Raw genomic sequence first — 12,369 nt, forward strand, 5'->3', positions numbered from 1 at the left:
CTTATGCTGCAAGTGCAGCCCTAAAAAGATGATAATAATAATATTATTATTATTATTTCTATAGGGAAGGTAAGGACTTGATCAACATTACAAAGTAATTCTTCTCCTACAGCTCATTTTAGAAAACAAATTTCTTTGCTATTTTAAAGGGTATAAAAGGCAAAAGTTCAGATTATCAGTATCTTTATTAGTCTTTGTTTTTATAACCTATTAATAACAGATAATGAGAGAAAGGTTATAAGCTAGAAAACAATTCCCAACTTAAGTTTTCTGTCTATATCCAACTATTCTCACATTGACTCCTTTAAATATAACTTACTGCCTAATTTCAGTAATTCTCACGCATCAAATATGTCATCTGAAATATCTCTACCTATATGCAAAAAGTCAAACAATCATTCTCCATTACATAGTATTACTTCTCAAGTACCAACATTAATTAAAACGTTCTAGCATTTTCAAACATTTTTTTTTTATTTTTTTTTGCTTTTTAGGCCGCATATGGAGGTTCCCAGGTTAGAGGTCCAATCGGAGCTATAGCTGCCAGTCTACACTACAGCCACAGCAACACAGGATCCAAGCCGCGTCTGCAACCTACACCACAGCTCACAGCTCCTTAACCCACCGATCGACGCCAGGGATCGAACCAGCATCCTCATGGTTCCTAGTCAGATTTGTTTCCGCTGCGCCATGACAGGAACTCCTCAAACAATTTTAAATGTGTTTAAGTATTAAAATAAACTAGGGTAATCAAGAATAATGTTTAGCTATTTATTTAATTCAGCCTAGAGATAAACCTTTAAAGCAAAGGGTCTTAAAATATTTTTCTTTTCACCCTTCGCTAATGATAAAAATTTTAGAGCACTGTGTTTAGCAGTGAAAATAACTTAACTGAATTTAATAAAACATGTAAGTCAAGCTGTTCTTATTTTATTTTTTAGCCTTTTTAGGGCCACAACCACTGGAACCCCTAGGTTCCCAGGTTAGGGGTTGAATCAGAGCTACAGCTACCAGCCTACACCATAGCCACAGCAACACCAGATCCCAGCTGCATCTGCGACCTACACCACAGCTCACTGCAATGCTGGATCCTTAACCCACTGAGCAAGGCCAGAGATCAAACTTGCATCCTCATGGATGCTAGTAAGATCGTTTCCGCTGAGCCATGATGGGAACTCCTGTAAGTTGAGCTATTATCCATGGCTTTATGGTTTGACAAACTGCCAAAGATTTAAAAATTTTTAAAAATCCTAGCTGTTAATTATGCTTAGGTAATTAATTACCATACTCCCCTAAGGACAAAATTCCAGTGCTAAAATTCAAATGCTTCGGAGTGTTTGTTTGCTTGTTTATTTTTAACCAACATCCTTCCTACACCTGACAATACAACCACTCCCAGGTAAACATATCATCTTACAAGTGTATATATATTCCGAATTTATAAACAACACAGAAGATGAATACATTTTGTTTTGTTGTTTCCAAATGTTTCGTTTCAATTTTTTTTTTAGTTGAAGTATAGCTGATTTATAATGCTGTGTTAGTTTCTGGTGTACAGCAAAATGATTCAGTTATACATATATATATATATTTTTCATATTCTTTTTCATTATAAGTCATTACAAGATATTGAATATAGCTCCCTGTTTTATGCAGTAGGACCTTGTTGTTTATCTGTTTTATATTTAGTGGTTTGTATCTGCTAATCCCAAATCCCTAATTTGTACCTCCCCCTCCCTTTCCCCTTGGTGACCATGAGCTTGTTTTCTACGTCTGAGTCTGTTTCTGTCTGTGAATATATTTTAACTTTGCTTGTTCAATATTTACTATTTAAGTCTCATGTTCTGCCTCCAAACTGATGGGAAGAGCCTTCAGTTTGGAGGCTCTACACGATCCAAATCTAAATTATCCTCCATGCAGCAGATACCCTAATAAAATGTGGATCTGATCACATGCTTTCCTTATTTGTAAAGTTTGATTCCCTAACAAATAGAAGATACTGTAAAACATTTCCTCATAATCTGGCCCCAACCACATTTCCTGCCATAAAACAGTACTGATCTCAAACACTTTTTCTTCGTGTACTCTTTGAACAAATATCCCTCTTTTAAAAAAACTCCTCCCTTTTCTTTACCCGCAGAACTTCTTTACATCTTACAGACCTCAAGATACAAGATGTCTCAGTGAAATTTTCCTAAATCTAACAGACTGAAACCTTCCCTCTATTCCCATGCCATTTTGTAGATATCTTCCATAATACTATTCACAGATTTCAGCAAACTAGTTTGTTGATATATATGCATCTCCTTTTTTTATTCATCACTGTATTTCCTACATCTCCTTACCAGTGCCTGTCACACATTAGGCATTTACTTTACGTTGGATTTTATAAAAGAATAAATAAGCTCCACAATATATAAATTCGCTGAAGAATGATCTTGTGAATTCGATCTCTCTGTATAACACATAAAAGACAGGTGCACACTGAAACTAGTTCTCATTAAATGTTTTCTAATAATTTCAACTTCACTAGAGAAGTTAATGAAATCACATTTACTGAGCACTTACAACCTGTCAGACATTGTGCTAAGTGTTTTATAGGCATCACCTCATTTAAACCTCATTAAATCTATACAAGAAGGATCGTTCATTTAACAGATTTAAAAACCGAGGTTCTGAGATTTTTTTTTTTTTCTTTTTTTGTCTTGTCGCCTTTTCTAGGGTTCCTACCGCAGCATGTGGAGGTTCCCAGGCTAGGGGTCGAATCAAAGCTATTAAGTCTATAACTTGATTTGCATAACATGCCAGAGCTCAGATACAAAGTAAAGTTTCTTGGAGTTCTGTTGTGGCTCAGGGGAAATGAATCTGATTAGTATCCATGAGGACGCAGGTTCCATCCCTAGCCTTGCTCAGCGGGTTAAGGATCCGGCATTGCTGTGAGCTGTAGTATAACTTGCAGATGCGTCTTGGATCCTGTTTTGCTGTGGCAGTGGCGTAGGCCGGCAGCTACACCTCCGATTCAACCCCTCGCCTTGGAACTTCCACATGCTGCCAATGCAGCCATAAAAAGAAAAAAAGGAATGAATAAAATAAAATAAACTCTCAGTTATATACCATTCTCAAATTTACATAGCAAAAGACATAACAAAAATCATTAAAATATATATAACTGTAGCACTTCATTCTTTATTAAAGAAGACAATTAACATGAATATACTTAGGATACTTTTACTTTTTAAAGGGTTGAAATCTAACATTAAGCTACCAATTTATTCTGATCTGAACTTTAATAATAAATTCATACACACATTATTAATGACCAGTGTGATGATGTTCAAGCTACTTCAGTTACCCAGACGGGTCTACAATTTGCTCTTAAGTTTTTTGCAATCTCTCGCTCTCTTTCTCTCTCTCTCTCACACACACATACACACACAAAGATTATCAAAGAGAAGCTTCACTCTCTAAAGCTTTTAGGAACGGGAAAGAAACTTGAAAGTTATACTTCATAGCTACCAAAGGAAAAGACTGGGCTTTAAGGGAGAGATCCATGCAAACTACTGCTCATGGAATGAATTTATAATGAGATCCTGCTGTGTAGCACTGAGAACTATGTCTAGATACTTACAACATAGCACAACAATGGGAGAAAAAATTATGTATACATGTATGTGTAACTGGGTCCCCATGCTGTACAGTGGGGGAAAAAAAAGTGTGTTGGGGGAAATAACAATAAAAAATAAATTAAAAAAAAATAAATGAATTACTAGAAAAATGAAATGTTAAGAAACATGCAAAATAAGGCCCAGTGTTTACTATTCTTATTTGATTCAAAAGACATAAAATTAGGTGATCAAATTGCAAAAAAAAAAAAAAAAAAAAAAGAGGTCCTTTCAGTTGATTCTAATATCTATTCAGTCATTCATTCAACATATTGATTTCTTACTGAGTGAAAGACACATTGGAAGATACAAATTATATCTATTTCAAATATAACTGAGGCAGCCCAAAGAATGTATGTAAGACCTAGGGCCAGTTATTTGATTTGTCTGAACTTTGATATTCTCATTTATAAAAGGGGGTCACAGGACGCAGAATCTGCTATCCCCAAAATACGCCACTTTGGCATATTGATTATTTTAAGCTTGTAGGTATTCAAATGCAGGGAGGCCTTCTCTGAAGTTCCCTTATCTGCTTAAAGATACATCCTCTAAAAGGAACTCAACTGTCATAAATCCCTCCCCAGAGGAAATTCATCAACCAAGGAGGATTAACTATTAATCACAGGAGAGGAGACTAGAGAGAGGGAGGTAAAATTTCACACTGTCCCTTCCTTTGCAAATTCTGATTAGCAAGAGAGAGCATTTGTAAAAATCAGTTCTCTGAATCGTGACACCTATGAACTGGTTTTGGTGTACCCACTGGTTATTGATCCTCGCCTTCTCAGCGACAGCTATTATTTTCCTGTTTGTCTTGTGTCCTGAGAATCTGACTTGGCTTTCTGCTGCCCAGGCATCAGGTTATTGATTCTTGTGTGTGCCAGCAGCTCAACTGTCAGGTTGGGGGCTGCAAGAATATGGCCAGAGGGAAACGTGCACTGCACCTCATGTGCAGCTAGCATGCTACTGACTGTTGCCAGCTTGGGAGGTGGGATATTATCATCCTAAAATTTGAGTATCACAGAATTAACCAAATTTCCTTGTCAACTGCATTAGAATAAACTCTTATTAAATCTTTACCCACGGCCATTTTTAAGTCTCCTGTCATTTAACAATAGTTATTGTTTTATTCTGACAAGTACTCTAGCATACAGACTTCAAATAACTTTAAGATCATACCATTGAACAAGGTAATAATTTCTAGAACCCTAATGGAAAAAAATAAATGGATTCAGGAAACTACTAAACTCTAGATCAAGCAAAACAAGAATTACATGGAATTGAGAAAATGATGAGAATGGTTTTAATTTTTATGAGTTTTTGTTAGAAACAATGCTGGTTTTTTAACGTTTTAACAGATTTAAGGAAACCTTTTCTCTTAAGCTTTCTATAACTTGAAGCAATTTGGTAAAGCATACCTTTGTAAACAGAATTAAAACATTGGGGTTACTGTGGTGGTGCAGTATAAATGAATCCAACTAGTATCCATGAGGATGCAGGTTCCATCCCTGGCCTCACTCAGAGGGTTGGGGATTTGGCATTGCTGTGAGCCATGGTGTAGTTTGCAGACATGGCTTGGACCCCTGGTTGCTGTGGCTGTGGTATAGGCTGGCAGCTGTAGCTCCAATTCACCCATAGCCTGGGAACGTCCAAATGCCACACACGTAGTCCTAAAAAAAACAAATAAATAAAAATTTATTTTTTTCTGCCAGAATTTAGAAACTCATAGTGTATAGTCTTAATTTCATGGCAATACAGTTATTTGCATAAGTTCAATAGGAATTTGCTCTCTTTGTAATAGGATACAACTTTGGCTATATTGCCAAAGTTTGACTGGAATATCATATTTGAGAAGGATGTGCATAATATCAGCTTTAAGGAACTAAGATTGACTTTATTGAGCCAATGAGGCCCCTTCCAAAAACAAAAAACAAACAAACAAAAAACCTGGCATTTTGCTTTCAGAGTTCCCAGCCAAATCAGGTGAGTAAGGAAGGTCATTTCCTGGTAGGCCAAGAACCTCAGGATTTCTTGGGGACCTCAAGAAGAGAAAAGAGAGGAATTCACTCAAATCTATGAGCACTGCAGGAGAAATCTGATGGCAAGAACTTGGCTTGGCTTCCTAGGCTTGAGAGGCTTTTAAAAGTCTGAGATTCCCTCTAAAAAGTTCCAGTGAAGCAGATTTTAAAAGTCTATATGGTCAGTTAACTACGCTTGCTGCACTTATGTAAATAAGCCAAGTTTAATGAGACTAGACTTATATTGCAAACCAATTAGTTCTACCGTGATTATCTTAGGTAGAAATAGAGATGACTACAGAGGAAAAAGTTATGTATTAGCAGCACACTTTTGTGGCTATCAAATTCTACTGTCTTTGAGGTTGTGTTATCTACTTGTAAACCACACTGGATCCTGAAATTCTTCTAGTTTTTCTCCAATATCTAGCTATGACTCCCCAAACTAACATTTACAATTTCCTCTCACCTTTCTGACTTGGAATCACAAAAAACAAAAACTGCTTTTTCCAAAGCCCTTCAAGCTGAAGCTAGACAACTTGATATAAACTTCAGAGACTCACCAGTGCTCCTGGAGACAAGGATAACTTTTTTTTTCTTTCAGTTTAATTGAGCTATAATTGACAAATAGCACTATATATAAAGTTTCTGTCATGCATACAGCATAGTGATCTGACTTACAGACATCATGAAATAATTATCACATTAAGTTTAGTAAAGATTATAAATACAAAATTAAAGAAATCATATATTTTTTTTCCTTGTTATGAGAACTCAGGATTTATTCTTAACAACTTTGAAATAAAATGTGTAGCAGTAGGAATTATATTTATCATGCTGTACATTACATCCCTAGTACTTACTTACCTTGGAACTGCAAGTTTTTGCCTTTCAACTACCTTCATCTGACTCCACCCGGCTCCACCCCCATCACCCTTTGGTAACCACAAATCTGCTGTCTTTTACTAAGTTTGTTTTTGAAGTATAATTGGCTTACAACACTATGTTAGTTCCTGGTATATTACATAGTGATTTGCTATTTCTATACATTTCCAAATGATCACCATGATAAGTCTGGCTTACAACACTATGTTAGTTCCTGGTATATTACATAGTGATTTGCTATTTCTATACATTTCCAAATGATCACCATGATAAGTCTGGCTTACAACACTATGTTAGTTCCTGGCATATTACATAGTGATTTGCTATTTCTATACATTTCCAAATGATCACCATGATAAGTCTAGATACCATCTGTCACCAAAGATAGTAAGTAATTTTTGACTATGTTCCCTACATTGTACATTTCCTACTTGTGACTCATTTATTTTGTAACTGAAACATTGTATCTTTTAATTTCCTTCAGGTATTTCTCTTCTTCTTCCATCTTGCTCTCCTCTGGCAACCATCTAGTTTTTTGTTTTTGTTTTGTTTTTTGTTTTTTGGTTGCCCTGAGACATATGGAGTTCCCAGGCCAGGGATCAGATCCGAGCCACAGATGTGGCAATGCTGGATCTTTAGTCCACTGTGGCAACCATCTGTTTCTGAATCTATGACTCTTATGACTCTGTTTCTATTTGGAAGGATAACTCTTGTGTTGTAATATAACTTTATTTCATTTTTATTAATAATCTTTTATTTGAAAGTGCTTTTCTATTCTGTTTTAGTACTTTATTTGATCCTAGTAATAAATCTTTGAGGTAGTATATAGATAACTTTCTCAAAAACCATAGTAAAATGCAAATTTAATGAGTATTACAAAATCTATAAAATCTAGCACACAAGAGAACAAGAATGTTTAGGATTAATAGCAGACATTAGAAAAACTTCATAAAAAGGAATTAGCAATTTCCACTTAGAAAAGAAGTCCTGGGAATATTGTACAGCATAGTAATGCTATACTGTATATTTGAAAGTTGCTGAGAGTAAATCTTTTTTTTCTTTTTTTGAGAGAGTAAATCTTAAAACTTGTTATCATAAGGAAAAAAATTTGTATTTATGTGTGGTGATGGATGTTAACTACACTTGTAATAATTTTGCAATATATGCTAATGTCAAATCATTATGTTGTACATCAGGGACTAGCAAAGTTATATGTCAATTATATCTCAATAAAAAAACTTTTTAGGAGTTCCCATCATGGTTCAGTTAATGAATCCGACTAGGAACCATGAGGTTGTGGTTCGATCCCTGGCCTTGCTCAGTGGGATAAGGATCCGACATTGCCGTGAGCTGTGGTGTAGGTCACAGACGCGGCTCGGATCCCGAGTTGTTGTGGCTCTGGCGTAGGCTGGTGGCTACAGCTCCGATTGGACCCCTAGCCTGGGAACCTCCATATGCCACGGGAGCAGCCCCAGAAAAGGCAAAAAGACAAAAAAAAAAAAAAAAGAATTTTTAAAGAAAGAGGCGGCATTAAAGAATAAAGAGATTTTCTACAAAGATGGCAAGGAAGGCCTTCCTTGTAGGAAGAAAGCATCTAAGCAAAGATCAAGGGAGGTAGGCATAAATATGTTAAGAAATTACATTTCAAACAACTACTATGGTTTAGTTAAAAAACAGAACATATGGGATAAAGCAATTAAAAAAAAAAAAGAATGAGTAATTCTCTTCTGGTGCAGCAGATTAAGGACCCCACGTTTTCACTGCAGGTGGCTGGGGGTTGCTGCTGTGTGTGGATTGGAGCCCTGGCCCAGGAGCTTCCGCATGCCCCAGGTAAAGCCAAAAACACACACACACACAAATGAACTGTATTTTGATCTCATTGGAGCCATGGAAAGCTACAAATTTTGAAGAGCTTTGGATGCTACATACTAATTACTTTACATAATTTTAGGGAACTGTATCTAGTCACTTGTGATGGAACATGATGGAGGATCATGTGAGAAAAAGAATATATATATATGTGTATGACTGGGTCACTTTGCTGTACAGTAGAAATACACAGAATACTATACTTTTTTTTTTTTTTTGTCTTTTTGCTATTTCTTTGGGCTGCTTCCGCGGCATATGGAGGTTCCCAGGCTAGGGGTCGAATCGGAGCTGTAGCCACCAGCCTACACCAGAGCCACAGCAACGCAGGATCCGAGCCGCGTCTGCAACCTACACCACAGATCACGGCAACGCCGGATCGTTAACCCACTGAGCAAGGGCAGGGATCGAACCACAACCTCATGGTTCCTAGTCGGATTCGTTAACCACTGCGCCACGACGGGAACTCCACACAGAATACTGTAAATCGACATTATATAATGGAAAAAATTAAAATCATGTAAAAATAAAAAAATACGATCTTCACATAAAAAAAATTAAATAATTTTAAATTTACTCTGGAGGCAGTGGAGTCGCTGAGTATTTCTGAGGAAAAGTAATCAAAGAATATATAAGACCTCTTGCTTTAAAAACCCGTATGGAGAGGACTTACTGGAAGGAAGACAGGCTGAAGGCAGCAAGCCCAGCCACTGCTATAGTGCAAGTAAGAAGAAGAAAGAAAAGCAACCTTTATCACAGAGGTAGTGGGAATGAAAACGGGAAGAAGCAAATTGAGATACTGAAGAATCAATACTTGTGAGGAAAGTTATGGCGACAAATCTATGTTTAGAAACCACGCCCTTAAAAGAAACAATCTAAGTTTACCAGTGAAAATGAGAAAGAGCACCGAGTGAGAAACTGTACCAAATTTCATCTTTAACGACCAAAGCTGAATGGTAATCAGAGACAAGAAACCCTGGTTCCATTTTCAAATACTGCCTGTAGGAGTTCCCCTCTTGGCTCAGCGGTAAGGAATCCATGAGGATGCGGGGTTGATCCCTGGCCTCCCTCGGTGGGTTGAAGATCCTGCCTTGCCATGAGCTGTGGTGTAGGTCACAGACTCCGTGCAGCTCCCATGTTGCTGTGGCTGTGGCGTACGCCAGCAGCTGCAGCTCCAATTCAACTCCTAGCCTGGGAACTTCCACATGCCGCAGGTGCAGCCCTAAAAAGACCAAAAGACCAAAAAACCAAACCAAGCAAAAAATGCATGTAATAAAACATAACGAAAGATTCAGTATTCTACCACAAGTAACAAAAGGTAAATGTTTGACGAAGCAAGGCCCGGTGCTACACTTAACACTATTATTCTTTAATTCACTCGACCCAGCTTTCCCGGCGTTTAGTTGGTTTAAATAAATGTTCATTAAAATCGTCCCTTCCTAAACACTCAGAGCACACACACACCTGTTCCGAGAGGCATCCCACTGGCCTCAGACAGCCCTTACTTGCTTACTAGCCTTACCAAGGGCAGCCCTTCCATTTCTTGAAGTCCCTGCGGCTTCTTCAACCCAGGGTCCCGTCTGGTGGTCGGTACCTGCCACAGGGCCACACACCGAGCGGGAGCGCCAGGGCCGTTTGCTAGGAATGGGCGCCCGCCGGGCCCTCTGGCCCCTCGGCTCCCCACGCCCCAGGCGCCAAGGCACACACGGCCGTTTTCATTCGCTTGACACACCCCTTTCCCCAGGCCCTTTTTCCTCCTCCACCCAGCACATTCCTCACGTCGTCCCTGGGACCTACAACGTGTCACTTCATCCACTCCCACCCCTACTTCAGGAGTCCTTAAGCTCTTCGACACCGTCCCCTTCAGGCAGACGGGCTTCACATCAGTCCCGCGCCCGCAGCCTCCTCCTCCGGGAGCTGCCCCGGCCAGAGCTTCAGGCACCGGCCTCCCCGCGCCCGCCGCCGCCCAGCAGCGCGCCAGGCTCACCTCCCGCGCGGCTCCGCCGGCTGCGCGCAGTGGGGGCAGCGGCTCAGCTCCGCGGGGCGCCCCAGGCTGCCGCGCACGCCGGGTCCGCCGCGACCCCTGATGCGCAGCGCCGTCCGCTCCCGCCGCCGCCGCCGCCGCCGCCGCCGCCGGCCCGGTGCGGCCCAGGCGCTTCCGGGTTCCCGCGGTCCCGTCCCCCAAATGCTCCGGCTTCCGCCTCGGCCCGGACGAACGCCGTTCCCGGCTCCGCTCTGGCGGCCCCCGCTCGGCACTCGGCCGCTCCATCCCGAAGGCGAGGCACCTGGGCGGCTCCGCGGGCGACCCCCTGATGCCCGCTTCACCGTCACGTCCCTTCCCGGGCACTGCCTCCTGCTAGATGGGCCCTGAGGGGACCAGGCGAACGGAGTGACTCCCGCCGCGGGCCTGTGCCGGGCTGCGGAGTGGCGAAGGGTGCCCGGGTGTCCGGCTGCGAAAGAAAGTCAAAGTCCGCTGGGGCAAAGGACCCTGAGAGGGAGTGGAGAGGAGGATCTGGAAAGCAAGCCTGCTTCTAAAAATGATTGTCACTGACAGGGAAAACAAAGGAGATTCGCTCGGGGGCAGACCGCCACCCCGTCGTCTGTCCAGAAGGCTTGTTCGATGGGTAACGACCCCTTCTCCCGACCTGGCTGAGTCCCTGAGGCTAAGCAGAGCCCAAAGCGGCGCCACCAAAGAGAGCAGAACTAGCCCTTTCCTCTTAATGAAGTGCGGCTAAGAGTTAACTCTGTGTCTCTTTATATTGAGCATGAACTATGATCAAGAAAGAGAGCAGAAAAATAAAATTAAATAACTGTGATGGAGTAGGATCACTGGCTTTAAAATTTTCTGTACTATGATCTTGAGAAAATCCCTGGATAGTGGAATATGTATATTAGATCTTAATGTTTGTCCATATTTTTGAAAGTAAAATGTGCCTGGTGCATAAAAATAATAACTAGGAACTATTCTAGGATTAAGACATAGATAGGGCTAATATAAAATGAACATTTTTATTTATTTAAAAAATAGTAGTAATTATGTGCGATTGTAAGGGGAAATTTTTTAAAAAATTTTTATAATACACCAGCAGGAAAACTATACTTTATGACATAAGCACTTTTTTTAATATAGAAAAGAAAGATCTTTTAGGAGTTCTTTTGTGGTGCAGCAGGTTAAGAATCTACCATTGTCACTGCACCAGCTTGAGTCACGCACAGGTACGATCCCTGACCTGGGAACTTCCACATCCCCAGAGCAAGGCAAAAAAGAAAAAAAAGAAAGACCTTTTACTCTATTCGGAAAGCTTTAAAAAGAGGGAAAAAAAGAGAAGTGTTTATAATTATGAAACAGTAACACCTACTTTGGCATCTCAGAAAATTATTGAAACTCTAGGTAAAAAAAAAATTAATGAAAATAGAGGGCCAAGAGGGAGGGAGAGGGAGTAGGAGGGACTGGGAATCTGGGGTTAATAGATGAAAACTATAGCCTTTGGAATGGATAAGCAGTGGATCCTGCTATATAGCACTGGGAACTATGACTGGTCAATTGTGATGGAGCATGATAATGTCAGAAAAAAGAGTGTATACATGTATGTGTGACTGGGTCACCTTGCTGTGCAGCAGAAAATTGATGGAACACTGTAAATAAGCAGTAATGGAAAAAATAAAAATCATTATTAAAAAAAGAAAATAGAGGGCCAAATATGAGACCCATAACTGATAGAAAGATATGAGTCCTTAAACTGATGACCACAAGAAATGCTTTCATTAGCCTCTCTTAGCTTCTCAATGTAAAAAACTCTAATAAGGGAGTTCCCATCGTGGCTCAGCGGAAACTAATCTGACCAGCATCCATGAGGACAAAGGTTCGATCCCTGGCCTCCCTCAGTGGGTAAGGATTGGCATTGCTGTGAGCTCTGGCGTAGGCCGGCAGCTACAGCTCTGAT

The 12,369-nt window shown here is 40.2% G+C and overlaps 1 protein-coding gene across 2 annotated transcripts in view; it reads right to left on the reverse strand.

Annotated features, from left to right (window-relative positions):
* Window positions 1-10,878, reverse strand: part of SLC35A3 (solute carrier family 35 member A3) — a 50,345-nt gene extending 39,467 nt beyond the window's left edge. The window contains exon 1 of one of the 2 annotated variants that reach the window (XM_005663640.3): window positions 10,413-10,878. In XM_005663640.3, coding sequence (XP_005663697.2) covers window positions 10,413-10,694 — 282 coding nt within the window. In that variant the 5' untranslated portion in view covers window positions 10,695-10,878. Of the gene's footprint in view, window positions 1-9,947; window positions 10,130-10,412 lie in introns of those variants that run through there. The other variant, XM_005663641.3, reaches the window with a different exon arrangement.

This window comes from Sus scrofa, chromosome 4 (assembly GCF_000003025.6).
Source record: "Sus scrofa isolate TJ Tabasco breed Duroc chromosome 4, Sscrofa11.1, whole genome shotgun sequence".
NCBI classification, from domain to species: domain Eukaryota; kingdom Metazoa; phylum Chordata; class Mammalia; order Artiodactyla; family Suidae; genus Sus; species Sus scrofa.